The sequence below is a fragment of the Populus euphratica genome, unplaced genomic scaffold (genome assembly GCF_000495115.2).
Source record: "Populus euphratica unplaced genomic scaffold, PopEup_1.0 scaffold3.1, whole genome shotgun sequence".
Taxonomy (NCBI): domain Eukaryota; kingdom Viridiplantae; phylum Streptophyta; class Magnoliopsida; order Malpighiales; family Salicaceae; genus Populus; species Populus euphratica.
This window is the reverse complement of record NW_011499847.1, coordinates 4,432,009-4,448,788: the sequence shown is the minus strand read 5'-3', so window position 1 is coordinate 4,448,788 and position 16,780 is coordinate 4,432,009. Positions and strand designations below refer to the sequence as shown.

Sequence of the window (16,780 nt, the reverse complement as noted above, 5' to 3'; positions counted from 1 at the left end):
GTTTGGCAATATAATTATGGTTATTTTTAAAATAATATTTTATATTTTAATATATGTTAATTATTTTTTTATTTTTTAAAATTTATTTTTAATATTAGTACATCAAGATAATTTAAAAACACTAAAAATATATTAATTAAAGTAAATAAAAAATAAAAAATTTTATTTTTTTAAAAAAATATTTTTGAAACACCAAAAAAAAAAAACTATATTCAACTTCAGCTCATTGAAGGCATCCAACATTTTCATGTAGAATGAATTTATATATTTTGAGAGAATAAAGAATATTTACCGAGTTAATTTTGTAAAATTGATTTGTTTAGTGATAATTTATAGATTAATTTTATTTTACTTCCTTAACTCTATTTCTTATTTTAAAATTTGTTCTTTGTCAACTACCCTCACATTTTATCAATTTAATTATCATTGGTCACAAATAATAAAATGAAAATTAACTAACTTAATTAGATGTTATTGATAAGAAAAAAAATTAAAGTATAAGCTAATAACTCATGTATTCCATGGGTAAATTTTTATTTAAACATCGAAAAATCTCACGCATTTGAAATGATATGAAGCTAAAATTTAAAGATCATGTCATATGCGAGTGATTCCATGCCTTTCCTTTATTTATAACTAAAAAGTAAATAAATTAACTGAACTATTTAGAATATCCATAAGAAAACAATCCAAAATTGTCTGAATCATTTTTTTTTAGATTTTTCGATAATTTTAATTATAATTTTTTTATTAGAAAAACAATTTTGTTTGGTTTTGATTTTAGATTTTAAAAACCAAATTGAAAAAAAAAACTCATTATAAACTGAAGATTCATTAAATTAAAATCTATAAAAAATAATCTAGGAAAAATTTTCATGGATTAAAGTAGATATATTCGACCTCTTAAAATATCAAACTAGACTGAACCAATTAGTATGATTTTTTTATTTAGTTTATTTTCATTTGAAATTGAAAAAAGATTTATTTTATTGAGTTTTTTTATTTAATCTGAACTGTTGAAACCGATAATGAGCTCTCCTTTCGATGGTGGTTGACAAATGCATGGCCATTTTTAGGGACAAAAGAAAATCATTCCAACAAAATCATTAATAATCATGATTTTTTTAATCATTTTAATGTCCGACTCTACCATTTTCACTCCTCCCACAGAGAGGAGAGCCCCCTAAGCTAACCCATATTCATCATTAATGCACAACTAAAAGAGTGACTAACAATTCTTCTTCATTTTTTTTTTTGAAAAAACAAAGCTGGCTGCCTGCTACTAACGTGTCACCCAGATCTCATATCCAAATCACATGCATTGCTGGTCCCACATCAAACAACATAATCGACGCCTCAGATCTGTTTGGTAGCTCATTGGCCCCACCAAATACCTCTCGAAGTTCCGAACCTTCTTCCTTCCACTCTATTTATAATCCTCCCTCCCTTTCTCTATTTCCTCACTGGTCAGGACTACACGCAAAGAGCAGAGAGAGAGAGAGGGAGAGTATCAAAACTAGACAAAAATGATGCTAAAAAAAGCTGTCATCATTCTTTCTTTGATCTGCATTTCGATTGCTGGTGTTGCTGGTCAAGCACCAGCAACGTCTCCAACAGCAACACCAGCACCACCCACACCAACTTCTTCTCCACCACCAGCAACCACTCCTCCACCAGTTTCAGCCCCACCTCCCGTTACCCAATCTCCACCTCCAGCTACCCCTCCTCCAGTTTCAGCCCCACCACCTGCCACCCCTCCTCCCGCAACCCCACCACCTGCCACCCCTCCTCCCGCCACCCCACCACCAGCAACACCTCCACCAGCAACCCCGCCACCTGCTACTCCTCCACCAGCAACCCCTCCTCCCGCTGTTCCTCCACCAGCTCCATTGGCAGCTCCACCAGCTCTTGTTCCAGCTCCAGCTCCCAGCAAGCCTAAGTTGAAGTCTCCAGCTCCATCTCCCCTGGCATTGAGTCCTCCATCTCCACCAACTGGCGCTCCTGCTCCAAGTTTGGGTGCTTCCTCTCCTGGACCCGCTGGAACCGATATGGTAAGTCCATTATTGATCCCATCTATATTCTCATATGATTATATTTTGCTAAGCATTAGTGTGATCTAGTAATTTAGTTCAACGTACCCTTTAAAATTAACAAATATGATCAGTCATTTGCTCTATAAAAGAAAAAGTTTTATTCATGCACAGTTTGTCTCTTTTTTTAATACCAGATTTCTAATCTCGCTAATTTCTTTATATTCAATGTAACTGCATTGTTTAATCTTTTGTTTGAAAACTTGCTAGATGCCTAGTACCATAGCTGGTAGTAGTTAATTTAGTTAGGATCTGGTGTAATGCAGACAAAATAATGGACTGTGCATGTAAACCGGAGTGTCGTTAGTGTTTTTAGTCGTCCCGATGCTGCCTCTCTAGGGTCTCGGTCTTGGGCTCTGCTTGCTGGGATTATTATCCGGTGTGAATATAACTAGATTCGGAATAAGAATTGTGCGCCAATCAAGCAGTAGTTGTTTTCAGATCTGATTTCAAATTCAATGTTTGACCTGATTTGATTAAAAATCAACGGTTTTTAATCAATGTAAAACTTAAAAAAGAAGAGTAAATGTTTTTCCAATGACCCAATCAGGTAGTTTCACGTGACCTGTGAGAAAATGAAATGAATCCTTTATATTTTAAAGCACAGAAATACAATAATAATAAATAAAAAAGTACTGTGCGTGCAAGCCGCGGAATCCCAAGGACTACCCTGTGCTGTCCTCGCAGGGAGGGACCCCCCCTCTTCTGCTCAATTGCAGGGCTTATAGAAAAAATAAAATATAAGTGTTTTTGGGCTCAAATAACTGTCCAAAGTCACAAGTTGGGCTGCATTTAATGGGGGTCCACCGATTTATATTTGGTCCTTGGGCCTTGTTGGGTCCAGATTAGGCCCATGATGGTCCAATTAAGTGCTCAATTAGTTTTGTAGGTGGGTTTTTAGCCTGTAAATGTTGTGTCTGCAATGCTCTGACCTTTTTTCCCACAAAAATTGTGTTGTTGCAGAGTGGAGTAGAGAAGATGGGGTCCGTGCAGAAGATGGTCCTGAGCCTGGTCTTTGGATCGGCATTGTGGTTGCTAAGTTAGACATGTCATCTTTGTGTCTCAGTTTTTAATATTATTTTTTTTAATTTCTGCTGTTGTCTACATATATTACTGGCTGCCATTTTAGCCCCTGCGCGGTGATGAGATCTTCTATTTCCTGTACTTGAGCCATATATTATACATTCGGTTGGATTCTTTGGGGAGATTTTTGAGGGAAGCTTTTGTATTCGAGGGGACTGCCTGAGGGCAGTTGTTTTGTATTTGAGATTGTTGATAGTTACCTCTCTCTCTCTTTTTTATTTCCTTCGTAGTTATTTGCCTGTGCCTTTAGTATTCTTCATCTCTCTCTTCTCTGCCTGTCCATTTCCAATACAGGCAAGCACTAGCTTATAGCTTCTAAATTGAAGGAACATCCTTCCATGTCCCGATTTATACAAGATATTAATCTAATAAAACTAGATTGACTTGGTTTTGATTTTAATAATTCGATTCACCTGATCCAAACTGATTAAATTAGTATCAAGAAAAAATAGTTTTACTTAGATTAGCTCAATCATTTAAAAATCAAAATTCTTTTCGGAGTGGAGTATCACAGCTGTGGCTGCAACCTTTCCCATCAAATCTCATGCAATGGGACGGGGCAAATTATCTTCGGTAACGTGCTTGAAAAATCAAAACCAACAGCTAGCAACAACTCGAAAGATTCAAGTGTTTAGGGCTGCAAAGGGGACGACATTAAAAATGAGAAGAAGAAAAAAAAGTAAACTGGGAAAATCATGAACATAATAATAAAAAAAATGAATCGAAAAAGAAAAGAAAAATGGAATGAATTAATTAGAAAATCTTTATAAAAAGAAAATGTTTGGTTCTGGTTTTAGAATTCTAAACCTAGCAAAATCAGATCCAACCGAACCAATTTAATCCAAAATTAAACCTAGTAAAAATAAAAATAAAAACTTTCCTCCAACCCAACCTCATTACCAGCTAGCAGCCGCCCCCCTCTACTTCTGCTCTCTCGATCTCCCCGTGAACTTTTTCTTCTTCTTTTACTTTCAAGAATGTCATAATATTTGACAGAGACTCATACATCTTCTTCTATGTTTCAAATGTAAATGATATATAGACTGATTACTGCCACCATGGTCAATGTCATCATAATATGTGTTGCCATTCAAAGGCGCCATCTAATGGTATTGGATCGTTTTAAAAACCCATACTAGTCTGTGCATCGAGGGGACTGTTTGCTCCAAATCTTGTTTTTTATTTGGTCACCCTTATCCTTACCGATGCTCTAATTTGCCTAGCTTCACTTTTATACTCCGGTCGACTGGAGGATGAGACGCGGGTTTCAGAAAATTGAACAGTAAATTTCTCACAATTCACAACGGATTTATCACTGCCCTCTCCATAGGAATTTACGTGCAAGGTTGGTAAGAGAGAGCAAAAAAGAACATTAGATAACCAGGTTAGATTTACTTGAGCCCGGCATGAAATGAAAGGGAAAAAAATCAAACCAAATCAAATAAAAAATAGTTGGTTTTAACTGGTTTTTAATTTAATTTGACTCTAAATCTTGAAAAACTAATTTTAATTGATTATTTATTTTGGTTCGAAACCAAATTGAAATGAAAATAATCAAACCCAGGATGCCACCCACCGACGCACCGACCTCATCTGATTTATATTTAGTTATTCTTGTAAATATAAATGTTTCTGTAAGGGCAGTGAACTGCCGGCCTCTGTTACAGCCGTGGAATCTGATGCAAAATCATAAATGGCCTCTTTCTTATATAAATACAAGCGTCGGTCATAAATGGCGTAGTTACCTTGCATTTGCTTCGCCTATAAAAGACTCCAACCTATTCGGCCCAGGCATTCATATGCAGTATCTAATTCTTTTCATTAGCAATCACTGCATTTTGTCGCGCCTTCAGAAGCTTCAACCACATTCACCCATAAGAACCCAAATGCCAGCAATGAAATTAATGATTTCTTAAGAAAATAAACTCTTAAAACTTTTTTTTTAAAAAAAATATGCTAATCTTATTCTTGCAGGAAAGGCATAGATTTCTCTTATAACAATTAATATGGTAATATTTTCAATTAAAACAAAGAATTTTTTTCAAATAAAAAGATCAATTTTAATGCCATGTTACGTCCCTGGTATAAAACTTTTACTCGCATAGTACACTTTACATGTTCATGGAATACAAATAGATATTATTTAAATAAATCACTCTTTTTAATAAAATAATTTAGAAAAGTTACCACGGTAGTGATTGATCATGGTTGAGAGATAAATAGCAATTTGATAGTATAAAAGCTTAAGTATTAAGACCAGACATCTAATGGTGTTGCAAGGCTTCGTTTCCTAAATAGATTGCAAGATTTTCCAGCTATACATATTTTTACTATGCGTGTGAGTGGTCAAAATAATCAAACTTTAAAAGCAACATTAAATTATTTATTATCATGCTTATATATTTTCATATGTAATTATGTTTGTTATTTATAAGATTGAATATTTTGATAGCTTTGTGATGCTTATTTTAATCATATAGATTGAACAAGCTTGAGTTTTAAAATTAAATATCAAAATAATGTTTTGATTTTCCCCTAAGAAAAATAAACAGTGAAACTCTTTTTTCCATCCTTGTTTGTTCTGTTTTTGCGTGGAGGACATGTAATGTATATTCTCTTATAACAATATGATACAAAGAAATATATTTTCAGCTAAAAATATATTTTAATTTAGTGAATATTAAATATAGATAATAAAAAATTATTCAAAATTATTTATTAAAAGTTGCAATCATAAAAATGATATAAAATAGCTGCATGATACACATGCACAGTAAAAAGAATAGAAAAAGAAGTTTTTTTTAGATTGGAATTAACACTTCAATATGGGTCAAGTAAACCAGGCCTGGGTAGCCCATCACTCAAGGGAGGGTAAGGCTCAGGCTTTTGGGCACCTATGGCGATAATACTGCTGGCCTATAAAATACCCAATCCCTCAATGAGATCTGCCGTCCTTCATGGTCATCGGAGTAGTATGGGCATATCAGTATTGTATGGCCCTTGTGCGAATATTCAATTATTAGTCCAGTAATCTTCAAAGTACATGACATGTAAATTATTTTTTATTGATATGTACAGTTGATTTAACATATATATTAATTCATCGATTGTGATGTTTTGATTAAATAATTAAAATACTTTATTATTATTATTATTATTATTTAAGTTTACGTGTCTTTATCTATCATTTTGATGTTCAATAATATTTTTAATATAAGTTTAACCAGAGACTCGTTGCTTGTTTAAACTCAAGAAAATATAAACAGTAGCTGTAAAACATTCATAAGACTTTACAGGTATAATTTTACGTTTACCGGGAGCGCCTGCTAGGACAGCTACCCGAGTTTTATGCATTGCAGCACCCAAAAAACAGACTAGCGCTAATAGCAAGGCTATTTTATTGCTATCCAACGCTCTTTAAATAAATATTCATCGGTTTTTGGATAGTGCTGCTCTATCATTAATACTGGACCCTCTATTCTTGGTGATCCATGATCTAGTAGAAGGTTCCTTTGCCGACACCGTCTTCGTAGTATTTTTTTTTTTGTTTTATCTGCAGATGCAAGTTCCCAACTCTTAACAGTTAACGCCACTATCCATATTTATATATTTTTTATTTTTTTTCCAGTGCTAAACACAAGAAATTTAAGAACATTTCCTAAAATTCTGGTACATGTGTAGGATTCTTGTTATTAAACTGGACATGTTGTAGGATTGTCAAGGTCAAAGCAATTATTCAATAACACTGAAGGTCATTTCCCATGAGCTCCCCAGAAAATTAAAAAAAATCCAAATTCTCCATGGTAATGTTTTTGATGAATAATAAAAGTTGTTTTTTAAAATATTTTTTATTTTATGTATATTGAAATAATATTTTTAATTTTTAAAAATTTATTTTTGATATTAATGTATTAAACTGATTTAAATATACAAAAAAATATTTAAAAAAAAATACAATGACGCTACTTCATCTATCATTTCTTGACTTGATGGAAGGTTTCACGACATGGCATGGATATGCCAGCTAATTAAGCTTGACACTTGCTTGATCCTCGGTCTTTTTTAAAAAACTATTGTGTGGTTTTCTTGGAATCAGATTGCAGGAAAGTGTTTCTCAAGAAGGTTGAAAGATTCGAAAAGGAGTGGAACTCAACTTCAGTTTCTAACATAGTCATCTCGGAAGATGAGCTATACTTAGAATAATTAGATACCATTCCCCGTGAAGAATTTGGAGGCATATACTCGTACATGACAAGGCATTTAAGCTTCACCAAATTCAACGGATCTCCTACTCCCTGTACGATTAAGATTGCGTTTTGGAAATATTTTTTAAAATTTTTTTATTTAAAATTAATATTTTTATAAATAAAAAATATTTTTAAAAATAATAGCTAGTATCTCTCAACTCGTCCTGTCTTGACTCAACACCCTTTACCACACTGAACAAGCTCGCTTACCCAAAAACACACGTGTGTGTGCACACACGTCGCTTAAAACCAGGCAGCACGCTGCACAATTCCTAGCTACCTGCCGTTCTTTAATTCTTTGTCAGGCAAAAATGGCAGTTGAGGTTATACGCCAGCAACTTCAATGCCAATTAAACTTGTCGAGGGACCTCAAAATCATTGTATTTGTTGAAGGGTCTCAATCCTTGTACTAACTAAACTGTAATTAAGCGCACATCAAAATCATGACACACACACCTGTCTGAAACAGGCAGATTAAAGGGTATTTCTGCTTACTGGCACTGTTATAAAAAAATTAATAAGACCACAATTTTTTTATAAAAAAAAAACCAGATGAAATAATATATCCGACACATCACAGTTGAAAAACACAATATTTAAAATTATCAATGTAAAAAACATGATATTTCAAAGAAATTCTAACATTATATTTACCTTTAAAAAAACATTAACAATATTAATCCAATAACTTTAAGGAAAATACCACTGATGACAATAATGGACTCCACCGCCATCCAAAAAAACATTAAATTCTTTATAGAGCAACTTTATTTATTTATTTATTTTAAAAAAGCAATATAATTTGATTGAATGTACGGATAAAGAATCTAAAATTTTGATAAAGAAAAATATATTTGATAATAACATTAGAACTACCTCGATGGTTGGGATGATGTTTTTAAGTCTAATGTATGTAATATGTACGAGAGGAATGTGCCAAATATTATTACTATATAAAACAAAAACAAAGGTCGTTGCAAACTTTTGTGGTTGTTGAAGTAATTAGCTGGCTTGACATTCCACCTGTAAATATTGAAGGAAAAAAACAGGCGAGGACGTTATAGTAGCTCAGATATCATTCTCACTTGAGGATACCTGGTGCGCAGCCTCACTGCATTCTCATTTATCACTGCGCAGACCCAAATTACATCATGGCCGAAGGAATAAAACTGATGAAAAAATAAATGCTTTTTTGATATGATAACATTATTTGTATAAAAAAATAGTGAAATAGTATATCATGTTTTTATTTTATTGCATTTCTAAATATGATACTTATTAAATATTGTTATTTCTAAGTATAACAAGACAGTTATTTTGCTTCTTAATAACAGCATTTAGATAGTTGTATTTTTGAAGCTTAATAACATAACAAGAGCATCACTACTAATTTTCTTGCTTAACCGGTCAGCCATTTAATTTAATTGTATGAAATAGTCTGTCATTTCACATGAAAAAACATATTTTCATAAACTTTTATTCCAAGTATGTTTTATCAATGTTAATAATATAGTTAGATTTATAATAACATGCAATAAAATAATTATTGTGTTTCATAATAATGTCATTTAAATAGTCATGTTTTTGAAGCTTAACAGCATAATAAGGGCATTATTACTTATTTTTGGCTTAACTGGTCAATTGATTCAATTTAATGAAATGATCAGTCATTTCATATGAAAAATATATTTTTTATGAATTTTTATTCCAAATATGTTTTATCGATGTTAAGAATATAATTGAATTTGTAATAACATGCAATAAAATAGTTGTCATACTTCACAATAATGACATTTAAATAGTCATATTTTTTAAGCCTAACAACATAACAAGGGCAATACTCCTAATTTTTTGGCATAACCGATCAAGTCAGTTAATTCAACTGTATAAAATAGTTGATCATTTCACATGAAAAAACATATTTTTATGAAATTTTATTCTAAATATGTTTTATTAATATTAATAATATAGTTGGATTTATAATAATATGTAATTTTAACTAGTTAGATAGGAGTCTAACATATATTGATGAGAAACTAACCAAAATAGCTTTTTTATTCAGTTTTGTCCATTAAAATAGTGAATGTTAGTTGATTGTTAGTGGTTAGGTGGCAGTGATAATTTTTTTCATTCCCCCCTAATTTTTTATTTGTGGGATTCACACCTGTCCAATAAAAAAATAAAAGCTATCATGTCATTTTATTTTATATCAATTTTTTTTTATTATTTTGATTGTTGTTTTTTTGTTTTGGGTTGTTCTTTAATATTGTTTTTTTTTTCAATTTCATCATTTAATATTGAGTTGGTTTGAAGTTCGGTTTTATGATTTTTTTTTTGTGGGGTGATCCTAGCTCTGTAATTCAGATTACATGTTTCGAAGGTTAGCTCAAATTGATATCGATCTTTTGTTTAAATCCTTTACACCAATTTTCTCCTATTTTTATTTAATCCCTTGATACTAGGTTTGTTGAAATTTTAGATTTAATGATTTTTTTTTATGTGAGGTGAGCCTATTTTAATGATTTAGATTGTGGGTTTAATATGTTAATTAGAATTTACCCAATTTTTTTTTTATTTTATATATATTTTTTTATTTTTTTATTTAATGCTTGATTAGTTTGAAAATTAAACTTCATTTTTTTTTATGTTCCACCTTCTATTAGATTATTTTATTTTCATGATCAAACTCACGAAACTTGGCAAGCATGTCCATATTTGATGGATTTTTTTATCTTTTTAGTTATTTTTTTTATAATTAAATTGTTAGGAATTAAACATCATAATTTTTTCTATTTATTTTATACAAAGTTGTTTCTACCTTGCAACCCAAGTTGCATGTTTTGCATGCAATCCCAGCTCACACATGGGTCATTTTTTATTTTTATTTTTTTAAAAAAATCACGTTGCCCAACATTTGTTTTATGATAATTAAACTTAATGATTTTTTATTTTATTTTAGTAAACATTATTTTCATGGAGGTTGTTATTAATGCCTTTTCATGTAAATAATTGTTCATTTATTGTCTTAACTTTTTTTTTCATTATGTAATTAAATAATAAGCTTAAATAAAAATAGCTTATTAGACTTAGTTAGACTTAACTTGAGCTACAGTATTTATTTACTTCTTGGAAATAGAGTAACAACATTTGGATTTTTTTTATATTAAAAAATTAACCCAGCCCACAGTGTACCGAGAATCATAAGATGAAATTACACATTAATCCTTTATCTATGCAGAAGTGAGAAGACCATAAACAAATGCATGATAGCAAAAAAAGTTTCATGTTATATAATCTAGATAAAAAAAAAAAATTAAATTTAATCAAGGTAATGTTATCATAAATAATGGAAGAGAAAACTATCAATTAGAAACCTGACCATACAAAAACATATGTCATGTTAGTTTGATGCTGTAATAACTTTTGTTCTTAAATGTTTTTAAAAAGTATTTTTTATTTAAAAATATATTAAAATAATTTTTTTATACCAGCATATCAAAATCATTAAAAAACACTAAAAACATTAATTCAATATATTTTTCAAAGGCAAACATAATATTAAAAATGAACTGAAACTCAATTTCAAGCAAGCAAGAAACTCAATTTCAAGCAAGCAAGAAGAGGAAGAGTGGAACTTTCCATAGTAAATAGTAAATGTAACTTCGTTATTTCCTGTAAGAAAAAATCTAGATCACATAAATTTTTTAGAATTTTCATTAAATTTGATACAGAGCTTAAATTTAAAAACCCTAAACTAGACTATTTACTTAGCACAGGTTTTAGATAAAATTAAAATAATAATAATCCAAATGATCAATAAAAAAAATCTAAATACACGTGTATGAGTAATTAAAATGGTTGAGCCTCTTGCAACAAAGCCTGTTCACATAGACTCGAAGGTCTATGCCCTTGGGGTAGTTCACGGCCTGTGTTTTTCAAAGAGTAAAAATAGATGACGTGATGTCATTAGCATAAATCATAATATCAGGTTATGTTTGTTTTTTGATAAGTAATTTTTGATAAATTATTTTTTAAATTTTTTTATATTTATTTATCATTAGAAAAGTTGATTAACAAAAAATATTTTTTAGTTAACAAAAAACACTTTTCAATTAAAAAAAAAATTGACTTGGTTTTCAGAAAAATATTTTCTTTTTTGCGGTGTTTGTTTTTTGAAAAGTGATTTACAGAAAATCACTTTCCAAATTTTTTTGTATTTGTTTGCCGTTAGGAAAGTTGATCAACGAAAAACACTTTCCAAATAAAGAAAAATTTGTTCTGGTTTCCCAGTAAAGTGTTTTCTTAAAAAATTTGAGAGGAAAACACTTTATAAAAATTGTGAAAAATTTGGAAATGCTATTATTTGTTGGTTATATTAAATTTGATCCTTAAATTTTTTATTGCTATATATATTTTATTTTAAATATTTATTTTTCAATTTCATCTCTTAAAATTTAATTTTTATATTAACTTTGATCCTTATTTTTATAATTGTTATTTTCTTTTTTCTTATCATTTTTTTATTGAAATTTTTTATCTATCAAATTTGATCATTATTCTTTTGATTGTTACCTATTTTATTTGAAATAATTTTTGAAATGTTGATTATTATTATTTTAATTTTTTATATTTGATCTCTATTGTTTTGATTATTATTTATTTTATTTGAGATAATTTATGAAATTATATATTTTTTTAATTTCATTCTCATTCAACTATTTAATTTATAAGATTTGTTTCTTATTATTTTAATAAACTTGAAAAAAATAAAATATTAATAAGTTATTTTTCAACTTATTTTTCATGATATAATCAAACACTAGAAACTATTTTTTAACTTATTGTAATCACCAAATATCAAAAAATAATTTATTTTTTTAAATTTTATTTTAAAAAAATTATTTTTCAATAAATAAACAGATTTTATTCGTAGAATAAATGAAACTTACGAGCTTCAACTAACACATGCTAATCAAATGAATCACAGTATAAATTAATTAAAAATATATATTTACATGGTTAATATTTGTATAAGCAGCTAAATCGACCTGGTTAAAATGTGAAGAGACAATGTCTGCAAAAGGCAGGGGAAAAAAAATGAGGTATGACGAAACAAAGCAGTTTAGGAAGAGAAAGCAAAAGCAAGGGGAAGAAATCACATGGGGTTTTGGGGACTTTTTACCCCGTACCTCGCTGCAATGACATGTTCCACGCACAGGTTTCGCCTCAAACGATGCAAGCCCGCATAAAAACCTAAGCTCATGCCAATGGGTTTGGATCCAAGGGTCAAATTCTCTTAATTAACATACACTGCCTTTAAAAAAAGTCGAAGACCCCACCAAGAAGGGGTCAACTGTACAGAGAGGAAACCATGGAATACTGCTGCTGAACTTTTCACCGTCACCACTTGATGCTGTCAGCGACCGCGAAGAGAGAAATGTGCTCCTATGTCCTATTTATTTTTATATTTTTGAAGAATTTAAATTTTTTTATCTTCAGATTAATATTTTTTTAATATTTTCAAATTATTTTAATTTACTATATAAAAAATAATTATAACCAAACTTTCAAACACCTCAGACACCAATCAGCAGCGGCCAGAAATGAATCTGGTACAAGCAATAAAAAAAGCCCTGTACATTGCACGATGAATGAGATAGAAAGCTCCAAACGATGGGAGGCTGAAATGTTTAATTTCTTGCAGATCCAAAAGCTTGAGATGAAGTGATGTTGATCTCTACGCTCATATGCATGAAGCATTCGATAGTTGATCAACAGCACTGGAAAAAGTGCCGCAAAACACAGAAACATATTGGTAAAGGAAATGGTTCGTCTCTCTTGCTTGCATTCAACAGCTACAAAAAATCCCATTTCCTTCAAAACAAAGAACCTTCAAGATGAATTAAGCAATCACACCAAGAGTAACAAGCCCACAAACAGAAATGAACAAAGTAGACATAAGCGTTAGACTCATGTTAGCCAGAGGCAAATTTCCTTTCCACCGCCACTGCTGTATGCACTCAGAATTAGTTGAAGTATAGAATGTTATTGTTCTACTATTTTAAAGCTTCACCACCTTCTTCCAGGCATGGAAGGTAAACTAAAACTAAACCCTCCATTTGTTCTATCCCTAATTGGAAAACCGAGCTCCAACTCCCTCGCTGGATTCTGCATTGAGAGTATAAAGATTCGTCTACGCCCCACTTTGAGACAGTGAATGATTATGCTCTATTTTACAGATTAACAGAGGTAGATTCCGAAGTCCAAAAAATGACTTCAATTCCTACTTCGTAATTCCTAACCCAGTCAATTGTAGCTAGTTACCAGTATAAACAATTGTAGTGATGCAATCCTACCCTGGATTAGACCTCCGTCTTCCACGTCATGTTATCTCCACAGCTATCATTCTGATTTATCTAGTGCTACAACTTTCGCCCGAAGTGCTCCTAATGCCACTGCACTCTTTCACCTTTCTTCTTGAGGTAGCTCACAAGCTTCACTAAAGGACCCTGATTTTAAATCTGCTGGGGGGATAAAACAGTCTACTGAAAGGCCAGGCACGTTGAACGCAACCTCTTCAATAGTCCAAGCTTCCTCCATCTTTGTCTTGGTATGGCTCATTGCCACCTCACCAAACCTGTAAAGAGTCACCGCAGAGCGACCTGAGTGGGCAATCATGATCCCTTCGACTGGCCTGTAATCATCAAGGAATGAATTGATTGTTGTTTCCCAGTAAACTGCATCCCCGCCAATGGATTGGTTGCGGGTCAGATGTGAATCCTCCATATGAACAAGAAGTCCAGTCTTTTGGCTGAAGTAGCCAAACAAAACATGCCTTATGATCTCGCCTGGGCCTTCACTCCGAGCTTTCAGAGTCTGTGGATCAGCCAATACCTTTAGTATAAAGCAGTCCTCGCCATTTATGTTTTTCTCTCCTATGCACCTTGCATCTGCAAACATACTAGCCGTGGTTCTTGGATCAAGACCCTGAAATGGCATAAAAAAGTACACGGATGAGCCAATCACTAGAACAAATGTAAATGTCCAAAGCACAAATTGCAAGAGGAAGCATAAAAAAACTTCACCTGGAGCGCTCTACGCAATGGTCTAACAGGACCTTTGGCAGTATGTGCACCAAGCCAAGGTGTGTGCCTCCAGACAAGTTTGCCATTGCAGCCAGCACGAACCTTATCACCCCCAACGGCAAGCTCAACATACCACATATCAGGATTCATCTGCCAAAGCACAAACCCACCTGACTCGACACCTCTAGCATCATTGCGGTTCTTCACCACCCTTGTGGGTGTTTCAGACTCCGAAACTATCATCTTAAGCTTTCCCATGGCATATGCATTTCGAATCGAGGTCTGCAACTGCTGCCCACCAGACGCTGCCATGTACTGCTGCAATATGTATTGAGCAGAGGAAGTTTCCTGCAGCAATACAATCCCATGGAAGACAAAATATTAAGAGTGGCTCTTTTCTATTTTTCAAAAAAATTGGAACGATTTCCACCAAGTTATAGAGCAGAGAAATGAAGTCATGTCCAATTTGGAGAAAATACGAGCATTAACACTGCCAGCTAGCAGCAACCTATTTCACACTACGATGCAAGCATCAATTTTAAGTTTTAACTTATGTGGAAAAAGGAAAAAAAGAAAATCCTTAGAGCATCACATTTTTTCAATAACGTGAGCAGGAAAACATGTAACATAACATCATGAACTTTTAATTCTGTGACTTTTCCTCTGTTTTCTCAGCAACCAAACAAAAGATTGACCCGAAAAAACCAAAAAAAAAAACCAACAAAAATAAAAGATTCCATGGATTTGGCAATTCACTAGTACAATAACTCTCAAGAATCCAGTAGCTCACCAAACAAAAGCATTACGTTCACAAAAAAATAAAAAATAAAAAAAATCGTTAGTCTAGGTATAAACACCCCAAAACTAACTTTCTCCATTCTTAAAAGGAAAACATCAAAACCCAAAAAGAAAAAGAAACCCACAAAACTAACAATCTTACTTAGCCAAGGTCCAATCCCAACTCTACTTAGTAGTTAGTACTTTCCACTTAACCTTCTCCACAAAACAAACAGTGTTCGTAATTAATAAATTGAAAAAATATTCCCCCTTCATTTTGGTTACCCCCCCACCCCCACCCAAAAAAAAAAAAAAAACCTTACAAGTCACACACACACAGAACAAAAACCCTTTTTACATTATTAACAATAAAGAAAAATAGAGGCAGAGGGAGAGAGTTTACAATGGTGGTGTCTTTAATGCTAAGGTGAGGCAAAGGGTCTAAAGTGCTAACATGCACCGGAGCCAATGGTGCACCCATGACACCAAGCAATAACCTCAGATCAGACCTCTTATAAGCCAAACTACTAACAGATGGAGTCCTCGATAATTGCCCTTTCATCCACTGACCCAGACCCGGCCCATACCCGGCCCGTTTATGCTCACCTACCCCTCCATCGGGATCCGGGCCCTCTATTAGTGGAGATAACGTTTCCCCCACCATTGGCCTTGAGCTCCTTGATTTCCCAAACAACGGTTCTGGTTGTGCGCCGTAGGATGAAGTGTCCTTTCTGTGTTTTTTTCGGTAGAGCAGACCCGACATTGATGAAGCAGTTCTGGCCGGGCTGTTTGAGCGAGAACGAGAAGGGGAGAATCCTCCGACTATTTCTTCTTTGAGAGCTGAGAAAAAACCTTGCTTTTTTTCCATTTGTGTAGGGGTAAAATTGAAAAGAAAAGAGGCGATAGAGAATAAGAGTACTGACTGGTAGCGAAGAAGAAGAAGAGGTGAGATTTTTGTTGATTTTGTTAGAGACTAGTTAGGAGAGTTTGTTGAGAGAGATGAGCTTTTTTCATGGGAGAAGTGAAAGGAATGTTTTTCTGGTGTGTGAGTGGTGGAGAGAAAGGAGAAAATGGTGGGAAAACAGTTCGGGATAGACGGAGAGAAATGGAGTGTGTGCGCGTAACGGTGTAGAGGTGTGTTTTGGGAGGGAGTGAAAAAGGTGGTGCTATATAGAGAGAGAGAGGGAGTGCGGGTCGCGTGGGTGGGTGCCTGGGTAGAGGCCAAATTTGGGAGTAGTGGCCTGGTAAGTTCTCGCTGCATCTGCCAAGCCGAATTCTAACGACAGCTTTCCCTGTCTCAAATAATAAAGCAAAGTATAACGCAACATTTGAAACAAGTTATTGTAAGGGGATTTTAAAACATTTAATTTTATTCGACAGTATCTTTCACTTGTTAATAAACTATTATAACCCTACGTGTTTTATATTCACTCATGAGCTCCCTCGGCAAAAAATACGAGTACAATTCTTTATATATAAAAAAACAGTAAAATCCTGA

At 32.8% G+C, this 16,780-nt stretch overlaps 2 protein-coding genes and 1 long non-coding RNA gene across 3 annotated transcripts; 1 reads left to right on the top strand and 2 right to left on the bottom strand.

Moving 5' to 3' along the window:
* Window positions 1-1,444: 1,444 nt before the first annotated feature.
* On the top strand, window positions 1,445-3,396 carry LOC105108793 (classical arabinogalactan protein 9-like). The gene is made up of 2 exons (XM_011003254.1): window positions 1,445-2,051; window positions 3,054-3,396. Exons 1-2 carry the CDS (start codon window positions 1,527-1,529, stop codon window positions 3,132-3,134), a joined length of 606 nt encoding a protein of 201 aa, XP_011001556.1. The 5' UTR covers window positions 1,445-1,526; the 3' UTR covers window positions 3,135-3,396.
* Window positions 3,397-12,355: 8,959 nt separating this feature from the next.
* LOC105108788 (uncharacterized) lies at window positions 12,356-12,858 on the bottom strand. The gene is made up of 2 exons (XR_839121.1): window positions 12,610-12,858; window positions 12,356-12,494 (listed from the first exon to the last, which is right to left on the bottom strand). It is a non-coding gene; the product is annotated as an uncharacterized LOC105108788 (long non-coding RNA).
* A 404-nt stretch (window positions 12,859-13,262) lies between these two features.
* On the bottom strand, window positions 13,263-16,562 carry LOC105108782 (uncharacterized). Its single transcript, XM_011003236.1, has 3 exons — window positions 15,686-16,562; window positions 14,506-14,853; window positions 13,263-14,407 (listed from the first exon to the last, which is right to left on the bottom strand). Exons 1-3 carry the CDS (start codon window positions 16,148-16,150, stop codon window positions 13,886-13,888), a joined length of 1,335 nt encoding a protein of 444 aa, XP_011001538.1. The 5' UTR covers window positions 16,151-16,562; the 3' UTR covers window positions 13,263-13,885.
* Between the last annotated feature and the right edge of the window lie 218 nt (window positions 16,563-16,780).

What these genes read in the sequence shown, in the direction of transcription:
- LOC105108793 (XM_011003254.1), top strand. Translation starts at nt 1,527, where the DNA reads ATGATGCTAAAAAAAGCTGTCATCATTCTTTCTTTGATCTGCATTTCG. An exon ending in GACCCGCTGGAACCGATATG is followed by an intron (nt 2,052 to 3,053) that starts GTAAGTCCATTA and finishes GTGTTGTTGCAG; the next exon opens with AGTGGAGTAGAGAAGATGGG.
- LOC105108782 (XM_011003236.1), bottom strand. Translation starts at nt 16,150, where the DNA reads ATGGAAAAAAAGCAAGGTTTTTTCTCAGCTCTCAAAGAAGAAATAGTC. An exon ending in GCATTAAAGACACCACCATT is followed by an intron (nt 14,854 to 15,685) that starts GTAAACTCTCTC and finishes GTATTGCTGCAG; the next exon opens with GAAACTTCCTCTGCTCAATA. An exon ending in CATTGCGTAGAGCGCTCCAG is followed by an intron (nt 14,408 to 14,505) that starts GTGAAGTTTTTT and finishes ATGCCATTTCAG; the next exon opens with GGTCTTGATCCAAGAACCAC.